Below are 20,285 nucleotides of genomic sequence, written 5' to 3'. Positions count from 1 at the left end.
GGATATAAATCGGCTCTGGACTGGGAGGAAGGGTCGACTCCGGACCTGACAGGACAACAGAAACATGGTACTTGTCAGTTTTAAAGTACTATACTGCTGCTCTTTCATGTTGTAGCTCGTTACAAATCATCAATCATCTTGTTATCTAAATCACCACTTTCTAAATCATCGTTCAGTATTCATATTGTTATTCTTCCTGTCAGGCAGCCATTATTTTCAGTTAATTTCTATGAAAAATCAACCTGCAGAGATTTGAAACTATTAAAGCTTAACTTTCTGTGGATTTTACGTTCTAGATTTTTCTCCTTGTTAACAAACCACATTAGCAGAGCCAACAATACGTCAACATGCACATGGGATTTGTCCACAAGACGAAAAATATGGACCAGACTTATCCTTAAATGATGAAGAAATATTCAAGTTTCTATGTTTTCAGTTCTATGTGTAAATGCGTAGATGTGTTCGCACCTGTGTCTTCTTTCCAGGTAACCATCAGTGTGATCAGCGACACACTCACAGCCATCATGAGGATGAAGAGGATGGCCGACGTCGCCGCCAGAGCAGAAAAACCACAACACAGACTTGCGGTGGAAGTATAGTAACAAAAAGAGGGACTTTGGCACTAAAAAGACTGTAACGTTGAAAGATATCTACTTGATTTGATTCATTTGGACATTGAAGCTTCATATTAGCTTCAGATAAACTTTGAAATACATTTTTGCACAGAAGGAGGACTGTGGATTTTGTCTCCCATCACTTCCATTGTAAGGTCATTATGAAGGGATCTTCTAATGGTCAGTATGAACAGGAGGAATGATTACAGTAAGAAAAACATGTTTCAATGTTCATTTGGGCTCCTGACTGTTGTTTTAACACACACTTGATAGGTTGTGAACCTGTCCTTTAAGCAGCTGTAAAGCTATTATTTGCTGCTCATAAATGTCCTTAAAATCAAAGTTGAAATAGTTATGGATCCCTGGTCAATTAGAGATTTTAAACCTGTTGCCATACGTGCATGACATCAGACAGGTCACATGTGTTTTCACCTGACATTGAGTATGTTTACATGCACATTAGTATTCTGGTTTTGATCATATTCAGGCTGTTTACAAAGAACAACGTTATTCATCTCCCTCAGCCTCTTATTTCTGCACCGATTGACTCAACAGGTGAGGTAATTGTGTGCGTACAGCAGATAATGATTCACATCAGAGAGTCAAACCTCCACCAAACCAGTTAGTTTGACTTTAAAGTGTGTGTTTAGCAGACTGAAGGTAACATCTTAACCAGCAGAGTGTGAAGAGAAAACCAACCAAAACCTTCTCAAACAGTGACGTTCTCTCCTTCTGCAGCCAAGAACATCCAAAGCAAACACTCAACAAACAGTAGCATCATGTGACAGTGTGAGGGTTCATGTGTAGTTTGTGTCCTGCTGAAAGCTCAGATATACAGTCAGTCTGTGGATACAACTAGATGGAACTAATACAGACAACAGAGACATCTAGTGGTGGAACGTGTTCATTTCAGCAGAGTTCAAGCTGCTTTTAGTCAATTCCATCTGTCATTTGGTTCTTCATCACTTCAGTGATGTCATGTGATGTTTCTGATGTAAGCTGCTCTGTATTTGTTCCTCTGGATCCTCCACTAAGTTCCCCACCTGTCCAATCATTTCTCTACACCAACAGCTGTTTGACACAAGACTTTACACCCAGCAGCTGCTCACAAACACACTCTACACCTGACTTTTATTGATGCTGGAAATATTTATTTGAAGTATATGTGAAGTTACAGACTAGATCAGAGAGAAAGAAAGAAAGAGATCAACAGATATTCTGCTGTTTGTTCGTTCTGGAGAATTACTGCACAGGACGAATCTTCATGCTGATGGCCTTCAGGGAGTAGTTAAAGTCCTTCCAGTTCTTCCACACCACTCCAATGGCATAGATAGTCTCATCTTCCCCCCAGCGATAAACCCCGTTGGGGTTTGCTGCGTGACAGTTTTTGTACCAGAACGCCCCCAGGTAGAGTTTGGCACAGTTGTTGCTGCTGGAGTCCTGGTCGTTGTCAAAGGTGGAGAACTTCTGTCCGTTGTGAACACGCAGGCCGTCTCCTACAGAAACACAAGAAAACAACAAGTGTGTGATCACAACACTACTGCTAATGACACCACATTATATTATGTTATATAACTATTAACACTACAAATGTCACTACTTTATACAAATACTTCTAGTAATAATAATAATAATAATAATAATAATAATTATAAGTTTAATAGTAGTCCTACAAAATGAGAGGGGTTATTTTGGGCAGCTCGGGTTGAGCTGCTTTTTTTTTTTTTTTTTACAACAAAGAGTTATATTAATAATGGTCATACATTTTCCTAAATGAACTGTTTCATGGTGGCCTGTTTAAGCATTTCCAACAGTTAATGGGCATGAAACTCTCCCAGTTGATCATTTCATCACTGCAAACAAATAACAGCTGCGTTGAAATAAAAAGTCTGGGGGACTGTGTAGGCTACATGGTAAAGCTTCAGTCAACTAAGAGTCCCAAACTGCATTGCCTCAAGAAATCAGTCAAAGCTTCAGATTCTGTTTCCTGTACAGTTTATGGCCAATCGATTTTATTATACATACACACATTATTTTCTTTACATTTAAATATACAGTACAGTATTTTGTTCCTGATTATAACCACCAATCTGCAGTAATATATAATGTTATATTGAATATAGGTTACGTCACGGCTGGCGTCTTCACAAGAGTAATGGTTGCTGAGGATCATGGGTAGGCTAATGTAGCCGCTATCATACAAAACTGACAAGAAACTTGATTTCTCAGAATCAAAGGTAAAATAATTAAAACAGATGGCCATAACCCATCATATTGTTGAGATATCAATGACACTTTTGTGTTTTTGTGTTGAGAAATGTTACACATATCAAAACTGACATTGAGTAAAACATTCATATGCAGCGTGTCCTCTCCAGTCCACCCACCAGACTGGTAACATTAAAATAAAGAAACAAAAACAAGGATAAAATCTTGTGATTAAATGTTGAGCAATGTAGCCGTTATAGTTGAAAAAAAGTGAATAACAAATGACAAAAAACAATACAGTTTCTGTGCTCCTGAGTCCCAAGTGAAAAAAATATGGTGCAGGTATGAAACCTACCGCCAATTGAAATACATTAGTTTGAACGTCTTGCTGACTGTCACAAAGAAAAATGGAAAAATTGTTTCCATGTTCATGAATCGATAGATTCAATTTCATGACTATTTCACAAACTGCTGTGAGACCTTGTTGGCTACTGTAACATAAAGACAAGAACTGCAAAAAGTTGAATGGATATAAACACCTGAAACCTGCTGGGCCTCATTTACATAGTTTACCTTTAAATGTGTTTAGAAAAACCAAAGCTTCCATGTAATTAATAAAACATGAGCAGACCACAGATTTGTTGTTACTGACTTGAAAATCTTTGTGAATCTGTCTTTAGCTGAAGGAATCACCCAAATAATCCAATATAAAGACAGAAATCTTCAGTGTCTCCATGTGGAAATTAAACATCAGAAAAACAAAACTACTACCTGCTAACAGTAACTGACCTGCTCCTCCATCAGTGAATCCAGACACATGCAGTTTGTATCCGTTGGACTCTGATTCAATGGAGAACGAGGAGTAACGAGCAAACACTTTGTTTCCATTGAAGTCCTCCATGTCGACCAGCAGCTCGGACTTGTTCTGAGTCAGATAGAAGAGATTCTCAAGGCCTGAAAACACACAAACATGAAGTCACATCAGAGTTTAATGTTTGTTTTTATGAACAGTTTCATGAAGTCACATGACTGTTAGTTTGGTTTAATTTCTCACCGAGCCAGTACTCTCCAGCAGCGCTACCAAAGCCCTTCTTGTACTGATCCCAGGACCTGTAGAAGTTCACCGAGCCGTCCATCCTCCTCTGGAACACCTGAGGGAGGGGGGGTTAACTCGATAAACACACAAGATCTCTGACAGCTCATGATTTGTTGTGAAGTTCCAACAGGAAGTGTTCATAATGAAAACCACTCAGCTGTGACTTGATGACTTCAGTTCAAAAACTCACCGTCCACCGTCCTCCGTCTGAGTCCATGTCACAGTACACCTACACACAAACACACTCATTAGTAAATATATTCCTTTAGCTAAAACTACATCCAACCAGTAACATGACTACCTCCACTTATATCTGCTGGTTTAGTAGAATCAACCTGAACTGTCTTCACATGGTGAATCATCTTTGAACAAACATCTTCTTACTGAGTCCCAGAGAGGATGAAGTGTACCTGGACAGCAGATGTGGGTCCGATGGGAAAGATGGTGTAAACTCCACTGGATTTGTTGTTGCTATTGTGATAGATGTCACTGCAGTCCAACGGGGAAAAGAGGCAGGAGGTCAACACCGGAGCCAGCAGGAGGAGAACCACTGAAACCAGCTGCAACAGAAACACAGCAGCAGACACAGAACAGAAACTGTTAAAGGATGATTTCACAATTTATCAAGTGTCTTTAAACAACAGTCAGGTGTCCATATGAACAATGAAAGAGGTTTTCCTCGCTGTAATCATTCCTCCTGTTCATACTAGCTATTAAAAGATCCTTCAAATGTGCTTTCAATGGAAGTGATGGAGGCCAAAATTCACAGTGTGTCCACACAATCATTTAAAAGTTGATGTGAAGCTTATATTCAGCTTCAGCAGTCTGAGTTAGTCATATCAAGTGAATATCTGACACATTTACAGTCATTTTAGCATCAAATTCCCTCTTTGTGTTTCCTTGGACAGTGTTTCCCTGTTGAGCTGCAGGTGGAAGTATAGTAACAAAAAGAGGAACTTTGGCACTAAAAAGACTAACGTTGAAAGATATCTGCTTGATTTGACGCATTTGGATGCTGTAGCTTCACATTAGCTTCAGATAAACTTTTAAATACATTTTTGTACAGAAGGAGGACTGTGGATTTCATCCCCACAGACTTGAAAAGTTGTGAACCCGTCCTTTAACATACTGACAATACTGATCAATATTTATTCAGTATAAAGTCACAAACTTACCTTCATCTTCAGAGTTCAACTGAGGTGATCTGATGAAAATCTTAATGTCAATCAGTCTGGATGCTCTGATGTTTCTGAGCTGTATTTATATCCTAGAGATTCTTTCAGTGGGTCTGCCTAAACCTAACCAGCCTCACCATGTAGTAGGCGTGTCTGTAGTACTGTAGGAGTGTCAGTAGTAGTAGGTCTATTGTACGTCTTACTTAGACTACTTGATTTTTCTGGTTATGTGGGTGGAGACAAAAGCAATAGATCTCAGGCTGGCAGACTAAGACTACTTTGCAGATCACTGATAATACTAATATAACTTAACTTTTAACTATAAAGAATGAAATAAATAATGAAATGAATGAAAGACTTTGTTGCATTTGAACCCTTTTTAACATGATGAGTTTTTACTGTTTTTAAACAGTTTTCAAACACCTTATGAATTGTTTCTTATGACTGTATGATCTTTTTAACCTTATCACAGCAGTTTTATCTTATTACAGATCCATGACTTTACTGTCTTTTTAAACTTGTATCTGACCATTAGTGTATCATACTTTTAACTTCACAGGAGTAGTTGTTGTTTTGGTCCGATTAAGTTTAACTTTGCATGGACTTTAATGTATAAATCTGGATTTGCTCCTTGTAAACAAACAACATTAGCAGAGCCAACAGAACATCAACATGCACATTGGATTTGTTAAGAAGAAAAAGAATATAGACCGCACTTATCCTTCAATGATAAAGGAATAAGTAATTTTTCATGCTTTCTGCTCTATGTGTAAATGCATAGACAGTTCTTGAAGAAGTATTCTGATCCTTTACTTAAGTAAAAGTACAAATACAACAATGTAAAAATACTCCATCAAAAGTAAAAGTCCTGCATGAAAAATTCTACTACAGTAAAAGTAAGCAAAACAAAATCAAACTGCAACAACCACAGAAATGAACAAATACTAAAAAACACATTCAGGAAACAAACTGCGAAAACAAAATCAAACCTTTAAAGACACAAATCAACAAACATCTCATTTATCAACAGGCAACAACATATTTAGAAATAAACCTAAATTCTAATTCTCATATTCAAAGTAATGATATTATTATGTGAAGCAAATGTATCAATAATGAAGTCTCTGATCTTTCAAGATGTTTTTTAGTAACACTACTTCTATCTGAAAAAATCCTTCCAACATTAAGTTTGAGGAACAATCTGAAGTGATTTATGTTCAAGGAATCCACCCAAGCAGCCTCAACAATAAACATTTTAACTAATTATTTCCTTAAATATTAAAGTTAATAATATAAGTGTTTGTGTCTGTGACATCACCTGCACAACAGATAAAATTCCATCAGCGTCATTTGAAAACACATCTTGTACTTCAAAGGGTGTAAGTCTGGTATCATATTTGGCAGGGACATTTTTTGTTTTTGTACTGTCAAAATCAACAGGTGTGTATGTGTACACACAAATGAAAAAGTACAAATGTAAAGTCCCTTACTCCTGTGCCAAAGTCCTCAAAGATTACCTGCCTCATTGACTTCAGACCAGTTGCCCTAACATCTGTAGCCATGAAAGTACTCAGATCCATGCTGATGGTCTTCAAGGAGTAGTTAAAGCCCTTCCAGTGGGACCACACCACTCCTACACCATGTATAGTGTCATCAGCCCCCCAGTGATAAACCTTGCTGGGGTTTGCATAGTGACAGTCCTTGTACCAGAACGCCACCAGGTAGAGTCTGGCACAGTTCATGTTTGTGGAGGAGTCCTGGTCTTTGTCGAAGGTGGAGAATTTCTGGAGAACTCAGGGAGTCTCCTACAGAAACACAAGAAAACAACATCATCTGTGGCCATGAAAGCATTTGAGTGCATCATTCTGTCATACTTGAGATCCTGCACCTCCCCACTGATGGACCCATCAGTTTGCTTTGCAAGCCAACCGGTCTGTTGAAGATGCAGTAAGCATAGCACTCCACCCCGCCCTGCAACGCCTCGAGTCACCAAACACCTACATACACATCCTGTTCATAGACTTCAGTTCCGCCTTCAATTCCATCAACCTACTCGAACTCTTTACCAAACTTTTGAACATGAACATTGACCTGGCCATATGTTACTGGACTGGGAGCTTCCTGTATAACAGGCCACAGAGAGTGAAGGTTAATAACCTAACCTCACATCCTCTCACCCTCAGCACAGGAGCTCCTCAGGTCTGTGTTCTCTCCCCCTGGTTATTCTCACTGTACACCACCCACTTTACATCCAAGGACATTTCTGTGAAAACAAATAGATGTAACAACCGTTGTAGGCCTCATCTCCGACAATGATGAAACCCACCATCACATTAAGGGGGCCAAAGCTGTCACTTGGTGCACAAAAAATGACCTCCTGCTTAATACAGCCAAAACCCAGGAAAACATTATTGAGTTCCGATGCATGCCAAATCCCAAAATTACCCATAAAAATAAATGGAGAACCCATCACTACCACTGACTCTTTCAAATTCCTTGTAACACATATCAGCAATAACCTGAAATGTAAAACTAACATCTGTGGCCATGAAAGCATTTGAGCGCATCATTCTGTCATACTTGAGATCTTGCACCTCCCCACTGATGGACCCATCAGTTTGCTTTGCAAGCCATCCGGTCTGTTGAAGATGCAGTAAGCATAGCACTCCACCCCGCCCTGCAATGCCTGGAATCACCAAACACCTACACACACATCCTGTTCATAGACTTCAGTTCCGCCTTCAATTCCATCAACCTACTCAAACTCTTTACCAAACTTTGGGACATGAACATTGATGCCATATGCCACTGGATTTGAAGCCTCCTGTGGAACAGGCAGCAGAGAGTGAAGGTTAATAACCTAACCTCACATCCTCTTAACCTCAGCACAGTCTCACAGCAATTCGTGAAAGGGTCATCAAACTTAATCTCTCTATTCATGTACATGACAGTCAGCATGATTTTCAAACTAATGTATTTCAATTGAAAGCAAGTTTCGTGCTTGCAGCACATTTTTTTCTGTCAGTCAGGACTCAGGAGATCAGAGGCTGAGAAATCAGGTTTCTTGTCAGTTTTGTACAATAGCGGCTACAGAGTACCCTATTATCCCACTAGAACACTGTGCTCCCAGAGTGCAGGCTTACTTGTGGTTCATAGAGTCTCCAAAAGTAGAATGGGAGGCAGAGCCTTCAGCTATCAGGCTCTTCTCCTGTGGAACCATCTTCCAGATTCGGTCCGGGGTGCAGACACCCTCTCTACATTTAAGAGTAGGCTTAAAACTTTCCTTTTTGATTAAGTTATAGTTATGGCCGGCCAGACTCGCCTTGGATCAGCCCTTAGTTATGCTGCTATAGGCCTTGACTGCCGGAGGACTTCCCATGATGCACTGAGCTCCTCTCTCCTCCTCCTCCTCTCCATCTGTATGCATTCATGTACCGTTAATGAATATTGCTAACTTGACTTCTTCCCTGGAGTTTTTGTGTTTTCTCATCTCACAGGACAGGGGACATGGACCCCTGCATTGGCTTCCTGTAAAATCCAGAAACCAGGTTCTTGACGGTGAAGGCCATGGCTGCAGGGACACTGTGGTGGCATGGTCCCATGAGTGTCCTGCCTTGACACCCACTCCTGCTATTATTAAAAGTCATATCTCTATTATTTTTATGGTTGTTATTGTTATTATTGTTGTTATTATGCTCTCTCTCTCCCCCTCCCTCTTTCTCTCTCAACCCAACCAGTCAAGGCAGATGGTGTCCACCTAGATTCCGGTTCTGCTTGAGGTTTCTTCCCTTTAAAGGTGAGTTTTTCCTTGCTGCTGTCACCAAGTGCTGCTCATGGGGAAATTGTTGGGTCTCTAAATTAAAGAGTACGATCTTGACCTGCTCCATGTGAAAAGTGCCCTGAGATAAATTCTGTTATGATTTGGCACTATATAAAAATGAATTGAATTGAATTAATTCAAGAAAAAGTAATCCCATTCATTTTCCAAAAGCAACTGTTTCATAACGGCCTGTCTAAGCATTTCCAACAGTTGTGCAGGCATGAAACTCTCCCAGTTTATCAGTTCATCACTACAAACAACTAACAATTGCATTGAAATAATTCTGATTTGTTGGAAAAGTCTAGGGGACTGTGTAGGTTACATGATAAAGCTTGAGTCATCTAAGAGCCCCAAATGTCATTGCCTAAAGGAATCAGCCAATTGCAAAGCTTCAAATTCTATTTACTGTACAGTTTATGGCTGATCGAGTTTATTATACATACAGGCATTATTTTTCCTTACATTTCAATATACAGTACAGTATTTTGTTCCTGATTGTAACCACCAGTCTGCAGTAATACATAATGTTATACTGAAGAATACATAGATTAAATTTTGTGAGTATTTCACAAATTGCCGTGACACTATGTTGGTACACCACCCACTTTACATCCAAGGACATTTCTGTGAAAACAAATACGCAGATGACACAACCGTTGTAGGCCTCATCTCTGACAATGATGAAACCCACCATCACATTAAGGGGGCTGAAGCTGTCACTTGGTTCACAAACAATGACTTCCTGCTTAATACAGCCAAAATCCAGGAAATCATTATTGAGTTCCGATACATACCAAATCCAAAAATACCCATACAAATAAATAAAGACCCCATCACCACCACTGACTTTCAAATTCCTTGTAAGGCACATCAGCAATAACCTGAAGTGGGAAACTAACACTGAGCACATCTTTGCAAAAGTTCAACAATGACTTTACTTCTTTAAACAGCTTAAAAAATACCAGATGAATCATAAACTTCTCATTATCTTCTACTCAGCCATCACAGAGTCCATCATAACATCCTCTATTACAGTACAGTAAGCATTTTAACTAATTATTTCCTTAAATATTGAAGTTAATAATACAAGTGTTTAAGCCTGTGAAATCACTCATCACAAACACACAAAGAAAACAAATCTTGTAATTCAAAGGGTGTAGGTCTGGTTTTAACTTCAACTTTAGCAGGGACATTTTTTGTTGTACTGTCAAAATCAACAGGTGTGTATGTGCACACACAAATTAAAAAGTACAAATGTACAGTCCCTTACTCCTGTGCCAAAGTCCTCAAAGATTACCTGCCTCAATGACTTCAGACCAGTTGCCCTAACATCTGTGGCCATGAAAGCGTTTGAGCGCATCATTCTGTCATACTTGAAATCCTGCACCTCCCAACTGATGGACCCATCAGTTTGCTTTGCAAGCCAACCGGACTGTTGAAGATGCAGTAAGCATAGCACTCCACCCCGCCCTGCAACGCCTGGAATCACCAAACACCTACACACGCATCCTGTTCATAGACTTCAGTTCCGCCTTCAATTCCATCAACCCAGTCAGTCTCTACCAAACTTTTGGACATGAACATTGACCTGGCCACATGTCACTGGATTCGAAGCTTCCTGTATAACAGGCCACAAAGAGTGAAGGTTAATAACCTATCCTCACACCCTCTTACTCTCAGCACAGGAGCTCCTCAGGATTGTGTTTCCCCCCCCCTGGTTATTCTCACTGTACACCACCCACTTTACGTCCAAGGACAGTTCTGTGAAAACTAATACGCAGATGACACAACTATTGTAGGCCTCATCTCTAACGATGATGAAACCCACCATCACATTAAGGGGGCTGAAGCTGTCACTTGGTTCACAAACAATGACTTCCTGCTTAATACAGCCAAAACCCAGGAAATCATTATTTAATTCCGATGCATGCCAAATCCAAAAATACCCATACAAATAAATGGAGACCCCATCACCACCACTGACTCTTTCAAATTCCTTGTAACACACATCAGCAATAACCTGAAGTGGAAAACTAACACTGAGGACATCATTGCAAAAGCTCAACAATGACTTTACTTCCTTAGACAGCTTAAAAAATACCAGATCAAGTATCAACTTCTCATTCTTTTCTACTCAGCCATGATGGAGTCCATCATCACATCCTCTATTACAGATTGGTACAGCAGCACAGACAGTCAAACACAGAAAATACTACAACAGATTGTCAATGAGGCATCCAAAATCATAGGCAGCCCATTCCCCTCAGTTGAATCTCTACATACTCACCGAACTGTAAAGTGAGCAAAGAAGATCAACGCTGACCCCTCAAATCCTGCTCATCATCTCTTCCAGCTCCTTCCCTCAGGGAGGCGCTACAGCTCACTGTCCACTATGCTATGCACCTACTGTATATGGTTGTGTGTACTATGTTTCTGTGATGATATATTGACTGTATCCCTGTATTGTGTCGTGATAATATGTGGATTGTCTGATGTTGTCCATGTATTTGTGATGCTAAGTTTATCTATTTATCCATCTATCTAAAAACTGGGTGAAACTATCTGGGTTCTAGAGAGGATGAAGTATAACTGGACAGCAGAATTGGCTCCGATGGGATAGATGGTGTACATTCTGCTGGGTTGGTGATAGATGTCACTGCAGTCCAGCAGGAGGCCGAGAGGTAAGCAGGAGGTCAACACTGGGGCCAGCAGGAGGAGAACCACTGAAACCAGCTGCAACAGAAACACAAGAGAGCAGACACAAAATAAACTAAAACTAAACTCATGTGGAAGATTCACTCTCCAATTTTGTTAAAACAACTTACTGTATTTTGGGGTTTTGTGGGTTCTTAAAAAGAGTGAAGCAAAATAAAGAGAAAACATAGAAAAGTAAATTGTAAGAAACTCTTTTGTCACCACAGACTATTTCAGAGAATCTGACTGAAACTACTGATCAACATTAATTTAGTCAAGTGTATAAAGTCGCAAACTCACCTTCATCATCAGAGTTCTGCTGAGGTGATCTGATGAAAATGTTTATGTCAGTCACCCATGTAATGTTCTTGAGTGTGTGTGTTACTGTTTACATGACTTTGTTGGGACCAAAACCTGACATCTTCCTACATTGTGGGGACACAACTTTAACTGTTTATTTTGAGGTTTAAGATTTTGTTTTAGGGTTAAGCTTAGCATCAGGTATGAGGTCAGATCAGGCTGAAAGTAGTCCACCAGTTCAACTGTGGTGTCATCCCCTCTCACACCAAGATCAACAAAGAGGTGGACAGCAGACTAGCCAAGACAAACAGCATGTACAGCAGGCTTTACAAATGCATCTGTCCCAACAGCCACCTAAAGAAGCAAACAAAAGTCAGCGTGTACCACACAGTCATACTGACCACCCTTCTGTAATGCGCTAAGTCGTGAGTCCTATACCACCGTCAACTGAGCCTCCTTGAACGTTTCCATTGCTGCGTCCACTCCATCCTCAATATTAATTAAAGTGGTTATGTCATCAATATAGAGGTGCTGCAAACAGCAGGGCTTACCAGCATTGAAGCTATGTGGGCCACATGTTTACTGTGGATGGTCACTGTCCAAAGATTGTCCTGTATGGTGAACAGGGGAGCTGTGGTCATCCAATAAGATCAGCGGTTCAATTCCTGGCTCCTCCTGTCACATATCAAAGTATCCTTGGGCAAGATACTGAACCCCAAATTGCTCCCGAAGCCTGTGCAATCGGTTTGTGAATGTGTGAGAATGATTAGGAAAACTCCTCCTGATGAGCAGGCACCATGCATGGCAGTCTCTGCCATCAGTGTATGACTGTGTGTGTGAATGAGTGAATGTGGCTTGTAGTGTAAAAGCACTTTGAGTGGTGGGAAGACTAGAAAAGCACTATAGAAATGCAGTCCATTTAACTGTGGCCTCAGCAACAGAGGGGATCTATGCAAATGCTATAAAGATACACTCAAAAGGTCCTCCGCTATTTGCGATATTGATCACTGCCAGGTGTCGCTGTAGATTGGGCTACACACTACACACAGCGACACACTAACAGCCATTATGAGGATGAAGAGGATGGCCAGCGTTGCCTCCAGAGCAGAAAAACCACAACACACAGACTTCCTGCCTGCCATATAGTTTGTCAGCGTAGGAGGGAAAACTTCACATTTTTCTTTTAATGATCTCCTCACTGATCATCAACACAGAAACACAGGAGTCCTCTGATTACTGTAACCATACTACAGGGTAATGCTCTGACTGTCAGTTTGAATTATTTGCTTTTGGCTCTAAATAATCCAATACCCATGAGCCTCAGCTGCTATGAATCAGAAAGTGAGTTGTTGAATGTTTTTATCAGGTTTCTACAAAGTGTCATTTTTAGCTTCAGTTTGCTGTTAGTGCCATTGTATGAGCTGTATACACTACGTCCACTGTGGAAGTACATGTTGAAAATTTTAGCTTTCACCACCAAAGTAGTCACAGTAACTTATATTACTTATAATAATATGAATTCTTTCCAAGTAAACCTAGCAAAACAGCTGACTAGCATTTTAGTAGGATAAAAGTAAAAATCTGCTTTTCACCGAGTTGTAATAGATAGAAACTGACTCTCAACTAAGCTTGTTATGTGTCTGACAAAAAATTGTAGGGCTGTTAATGCCAGTGGTGGAAGACTTATTCAGATCCTTTTCTTCAGTAAAAGTACCAACGCAGCATTTCGAAAACTCCATTACAAGTAAAGGTCCTGTATGAAAAATCCTACTACGGTAAAAGTACACAAGTATTATCAGTTTGAAGGAAAACTGTTTATTTTGTCTCCCATCACTTCCATTGTAAGTTCATTATGAAGGGATCTTCTAATGGTCAGTATGAACAGGAGGAATCATTATAGCAAGAAAAACAGGTTTCAATGTTCATTTGGGCTCCTGACTGTTGTTTTAACACACACTTGAAAGGTTGTGAATCGGTCCTTTAAGCAGCTGTAAAGCCATTATTTTCTGCTCATTAATATGCTTAAAATCAAAGTTGAAATAGTTATGGATCCCTGGTCAATTAGAGATTTTAAACCTGTTGCCATACGTGCATGACATCAGACAGGTCACATGAGTTTTCACCTGACATTGAGTATGTTTACATGCACATTAGTATTCTGGTTTTGATCATATTCAGGCTGTTTACAAAGAACATGAGAAACCTGGTTATTCATCTCCCTCAGCCTCTTATTTCTGCACCGATTGACTCAACAGGTGAGGTAATTGTGAGCATACAGCAGATAATGATTCACATCAGAGAGTCAAACCTCCACCAAACACTCTGTTGAAACCAGTTAGTTTGACTTTAAAGTGTGTGTTTAGCAGACTGAAGGTAACATCTTAACCAGCAGAGTGTGAAGAGAAAACCAACCAAAACCCTCTCAAACGGTGACGTTCTGTCCTTCTGCAGCCAAGAACATCCAAAGCAAACACTCAACAAACAGTAGCATCATGTGACAGTGTGAGGGTTCATGTGTAGTTTGTGTCCTGCTGAAAGCTCAGATATACAGTCAGTCTGTGGATACAACTAGATGGAACTAATACAGACAACAGAGACATCTAGTGGTGGATCGTGTTCATTTCAGCAGAGTTCAAGCTGCTTTTAGCTCCAATACAAGTCAACTCCATTTGTCATTTGGTTCTTCATCACTTCAGTGATGTCATGTGATGTTTCTGATGTAAGCTGCTCTGTATTTGTTCCTCTGGATCCTCCACTAAGTTCCCCACCTGTCCAATCATTTCTCTACACCAACAGCTGTTTGACACAAGACTTTACACCCAGCAGCTGCTCACAAAAACACTCTACACCTGACTTTTATTGATGCTGGAAATATTTATTTGAAGTATATGTGAAGTTACAGACTAGATCAGAGAGAAAGAAAGAAAGAGATCAACAGATATTCTGCTGTTTGTTCGTTCTGGAGAATTACTGCACAGGACGAATCTTCATGCTGATGGTCTTCAGAGAGTAGTTAGCGCCCTTCCAAGACTGCCACTCCATACCTACTTGATTCAGAGTGTTATTAGCCCCCCAGAGATAAACCCCATTGGGGTTTGCAATGTGAGATTCATTGTACCAGAATGCCCCCACGTGGAGTCTGGCACAGTTTTTTTTGGAGCAGGAGTCCTGGTCTTTGTCCAAAGTGATGAACTTCTGTCCATTTTGATAACTCAGGGAGTCTCCTACAGAAACGCAAGAAAACAACAAGTGTGTGATCACAACACTACTGCTAATGACACCATATTATATAATGTTATATAACAATTAACACTACAAGTGTCACTACTAATACAGTACTACTGCTATGGCTACCACTTGCACAAATACCTCTAGTGTGAATCTGTCTTTAGCTGAAGGAATCACCCAAATAATCCAATGTAAGGACAGAAATCTTCAGTGTCTCCATGTGGAAACTAAACATCAGAAAAAACTACTACCTGCTAATAGTAACTAACCTGCTCCTCCATCAGTGAATCCACACAAATGCAGTTTGTATCCGTTGGACTCTGGGTCGATGAAGAACGAGGAGTAACGAGCAAACGCTTTGTTTCCATTGAAGTCCTCCATGTCGACCTGCAGCTCGACCTTGTTCCAAAGAGTCAGATGGAAGACATTCTCAAGGCCTGAAAACACACACAAACATGAAGTCACATCAGAGTTTAATGTTTGTTTGTATGAACAGTTTCATGAAGTCACATGACTGTTAGTTTGGTTTCATTTCTCACCGAGCCAGTACTCTCCAGCAGCGCTACCAAAGCCCTTCTTGTACTGATCCCAGGGCCTGTAGAAGTTCAGCGAGCCGTCCATCCTCCTCTGGAACACCTGGGAAGGGGGAGGGTTAAACATACAAGGGGCCTGTTTCAGAAAGCAGGTTTAACAAACTCTGAGTCGAACCTGAACTCTGAGCTGATGAACCTAAGATGAAACTCAGAGTTTTGTCTTCCAGAACAGCTGATCACAGTTTGTTCAATCAACTCTGACTATGGTCACTCTGAGTTAAGCTCATGTGTGGTGAATAAAAAGATACATCATCAATGGCGCTCCGATACTATGAGTCGGGGGGGGGGGGGGGTTCAACTTGATAAACACACAGGATCTCTGACAGCTCATGATTTATTGTGAAGGTACAACAGTATTCATAATGAAAACCACTCAGTTGTGAATTGATGACTTCAGTTCAGAAACTCACCGTCCACCGTCCTCCTACTGAGTCCATGTCACAGTACACCTACACACAAACACACTCATTAGTAAATATGATACTTTAGTTAAAACTACATCCAACCAGTAACATGACTACCTCCACTTATATCTGCTGGTTTAGTAGAATCAACCTGAACTGTCTTCACATGGTGACTCATCTTTGAACCAACATCTTCTAACTGAGTCCCAGAGAGGATGAAGTGTACCTGGACAGCAGATGTGGGTCCGATGGGATAGATGGTGTACACTCCACTGGGTCGGCTTTTGTCATGGTGATAGATGTCACTGCAGTCCAGCGGGAGGACAAGAGATAAGCAGGAGGTCAACACTGGAGCCAGCAGGAGGAGAACCACTGAAACCAGCTGCAACAGAAACACAGCAGCAGACACAGAACAGAAGCTGTTAAAGGACGGTTTCACAATTTATCAAGTGCCTTTTAACAGCAGTCAGGTGTCCATATGAACAGTGAAAGAGGTTTTCCTTGCTGTAATCATTCCTCCTGTTCATACTAGCTATTAAAAGATCCTGTAAATGTGCTTTCAATGTAAGTGATTGAGGCCAAAATTCACAGTGTGTCCACACAGTCATTTAAAAGTTGATGTGAAGCTTACATGAGGCTTCAGCAGTCTGAGTTAGTCATATCAAGTGAATATCTGACACATTTACAGTCATTTTAGCATCAAATTCCCTCTTTGTGTTTCCTTGGACAGTGTTTCCCTGTTGAGCTGCGGTGGAAGTATAGTAACGAAAAGAGGAACTTTTGCACTAAAAAGACTGTAATGTTGAAAGATATCTACTTGATTTGACTCATTTGGATGCTGAAGCTTCATATTGTCTGTGGATTTCATCCCCACAGACTTGAAAAGTTGTGAACCTGTCCTTCAACATACTGACAATACTGATCAATATTTATTCAGTATAAAGTCACAAACTTACCTTCATCTTCAGAGTTCAGCTGAGGTGATCTGATGAAAATCTTAATGTCAATCAGTCTGGATGCTCTGATGTTTCTGAGCTGTATTTATATCCTAGAGATTCTTTCAGTGGGTCTGCCTAAACCTAACCAGCCTCACCATGTAGTAGGCGTGTCTGTAGTACTGTAGGAGTGTCATGTAGTAGGTCTACTGTACGTCTTACTTAGACTACTTGAATTTTCTGGTTATGTGGGTGGAGACAAAAGCAATAGATCTCAGGCTGGCAGACTAAGATTACTTTGCAGATCACTGATAATACTGATAATACTAATACTTAACTTTTAACTATAAAGAATGAAATAAACAATGAAATCAATGAAAGACTGTGGATTTTTAACCCTTTTTAACATGATGAGTTTTTACTGTTTTTAAACAGTTTTCAAACACCTTATGAATTGTTTCTCATGACTGTATGATCTTTTTAACCTTATCACAGCAGTTTTATCTTATTACAGACCATGAATTTAATGTCTTTTTAAACTTGTAACTGACCATTAGTGTATTATCCAGGAAATGCAAGTGGACAAGATCAAAAGCAGAACTATTTATTGAAAATAAAAAACAGTGACCCAAGAACAGGCATACTGAGAAGACAACCAAACAACGACTGAACTGAAAACTGGAATTTAATACTAACTGAACTAATTAGGAGATGAGGTGCAGGTAGGGAGAACACAGAGCAGGGCAGCACCATCGAGGTTAGATGAAACACAGATAGAAACACAGAACGGAAAACCCAAAACCCAGCAACACAATTCTCTTCGTAATAAACTGACATGCATAGAACCACCACATGAATACAACTCAAATAGACAAGCAGCACTACAACCTCTCTTATCAGCGCTGAGGAGAAAACCAAAAAACCCTCCTAATAACTAAGACTGAGCTTAAGCTGGGTGAGTACAGACTGGAATGAAAACAAAGACAGAGTAACTGATAAATGCAACTTACATAATATCATGCCAGATAGTCTTTTAAAGATACAACTGGAATCAGCCTTCTTCAAAGCAGTCTTCACATAACTGCAGAAGAATGACTGAAGAGCAGATCATGACAAATACTCCACTATAAGTAAACATCCATGAAAAATCCTACTTAAGCAAAAATAGTATTATGAGCTTGATATAGTTAAAGTATTGCAGTAAAAGTAGTGGTTTGGTCCCTCTGACTGATATATTATTATATATGACATCATTAGATTATTAATAGTGAAGCATCAGTGTTAGAGCAGCAGGTTACTGTTGTGGCTGCTGGAGGTGGAGCTAGTTTCAACTACTTTATATACAGTTAGCTAGTTTAGTCCAGTGCAGAATCAGTTCATGCTCCAACAGAAGAACAAGAGCTGAACATTAACCTCAGAAGAACTGAACCTCACAGGTTCTTAAAGGCCCAACATTTGTACATTTTGATCAACAATAAACATCCACAGTTTCTTTTTTATAAATTAAAAGACAAAACAAAACAAAATCAAACTGTAACAACCACAGAAATCAACAAATGTTAAAAAACACATTCAGGAAATAAACAACGAAAACAAAATCAAACCTTTAAGACACAAATCAACAAACATCTCATTTATCAGCAGGCAACAACATATTTAGAAATAAACCTAAATTCTAATTCTCATATTCAAAGTAATTGTATTATTATGTGAAGCAAATGTATTAATAATGAAGTCTCTGATCTTTCAAGATGTTTTTTAGTAACACTACTTCTGTCTGAAAACATCCTTCCAACATAAAGTAATGTTTGAGGAACAATCTGAAGTGATTTATGTTCAAGGAATCCCTCCAAGCAGCCTCAACAATAAACATTTTAACTAATTATTTCCTTAAATATTAAAGTTAATAATGTAAGTGTTTGTGTCTGTGACATTACCTGTACAACAGATAAAATACTGTCAGTCATTTGAAAACACATCCTGTACTTCAAAGGGTGTAGATCTGGTTTCAACTTTGGCAGGGACATTTTTTGTTGTACTGTCAAAATCAACAGGTGTGTATGTGTACACACAGATTAAAAGGTACAAATGTAAAGGCCCTTACTCCTGTGCCAAAGTCCTCAAAGATTACCTGCCTCAATGACTTCAGACCAGTTGCCCTAACATCTGTGGCCATGAAAGCGTTTGAGCGCATCATTCTGTCATACTTGAAATCCTGCACCTCCCCACTGATGGACCCATCAGTTTGCTTTGCAAGCCAACCGGACTGTTGAAGATGCAGTAAGCATAGCACTCCACCCCGCCCTGCAATGCCTGGAATCACCAAACTCCTACACACGCATCCTGTTCATGGACTTCAGTTCCGCCTTCAGTTCCATCAACCCAGTCAGTCTCTACCAAACTTTTGGACATGAACATTGACCTGGCCATATGTCACTGGATAAGAAGCTTCCTGTGGAACAGGCCACAAAAGGTGAAGGTTAATAACCTATCCTCACACCCTCTTACTCTCAGCACTGGAGCTCCTCAGGTCTGTGTTCTCTCTCTCTGGTTATTCTCACTGTACACCACCCACTTTACATCCAAGGACAATTCTGTGAAAACTAATACGCAGATGACACAACTATTGTAGGCCTCATCTCCAACGATGATGAAACCCACCATCACATTAAGGGGGCTGAAGCTGTCACTTGGTTCACAAACAATGACTTCCTGCTTAATACAGCCAAAACCCAGGAAATCATTATTTAATTCCGATGCATGCCAAATCCAAAAATACCCATACAAACAAATGGAGACCCCATCACCACCACTGACTCTTTCAAATTCCTTGTAACACACATAAGCAATAACCTGAAGTGGAAAACTAACACTGAGGACATCATTGCAAAAGCTCAACAATGACTTTACTTCCTTAGACAGCTTAAAAAATACCAGATCAAGTATCAACTTCTCATTCTTTTCTACTCAGCCATGATGGAGTCCATCATCACATCCTCTATTACAGATTGGTACAGCAGCACAGACAGTCAAACACAGAAAATACTACAACAGATTGTCAATGAGGCATCCAAAATCATAGGCAGCCCATTCCCCTCAGTTGAATCTCTACATACTCACCGAACTGTAAAGCAAGCAAAGAAGATCAACGCTGACCCGTCAGATCCTGCTCATCATCTCTTCCAGCTCCTTCCCTCAGGGAGGCGCTACAGCTCACT

General features: G+C 40.0%; 2 protein-coding genes across 2 annotated transcripts; both read right to left on the bottom strand.

Annotated features, from left to right (window-relative positions):
* Positions 1–1,633: 1,633 nt before the first annotated feature.
* Positions 1,634–17,273, bottom strand: LOC122971144 (microfibril-associated glycoprotein 4-like). The gene is made up of 6 exons (XM_044337676.1): positions 17,089–17,273; positions 16,359–16,514; positions 4,109–4,147; positions 3,877–3,973; positions 3,612–3,776; positions 1,634–2,110 (listed from the first exon to the last, which is right to left on the bottom strand). Exons 1-6 carry the CDS (start codon positions 17,092–17,094, stop codon positions 1,857–1,859), a joined length of 717 nt encoding a protein of 238 aa, XP_044193611.1. The 5' UTR covers positions 17,095–17,273; the 3' UTR covers positions 1,634–1,856.
* LOC122971772 (microfibril-associated glycoprotein 4-like) lies at positions 14,875–17,094 on the bottom strand. Its single transcript, XM_044338519.1, has 6 exons — positions 17,089–17,094; positions 16,359–16,514; positions 16,139–16,177; positions 15,675–15,771; positions 15,405–15,572; positions 14,875–15,131 (listed from the first exon to the last, which is right to left on the bottom strand). The coding sequence occupies exons 1-6, from the start codon at positions 17,092–17,094 to the stop codon at positions 14,875–14,877; spliced, it is 723 nt and encodes a 240-aa protein (XP_044194454.1).
* Positions 17,274–20,285: the final 3,012 nt, after the last annotated feature.

This window comes from Thunnus albacares, chromosome 20, assembly GCF_914725855.1.
Source record: "Thunnus albacares chromosome 20, fThuAlb1.1, whole genome shotgun sequence".
NCBI lineage: Eukaryota > Metazoa > Chordata > Actinopteri > Scombriformes > Scombridae > Thunnus > Thunnus albacares.
The sequence above is the reverse complement of the archived record's forward strand: the minus strand, read 5'-3'. Positions and strand labels throughout refer to the sequence as shown.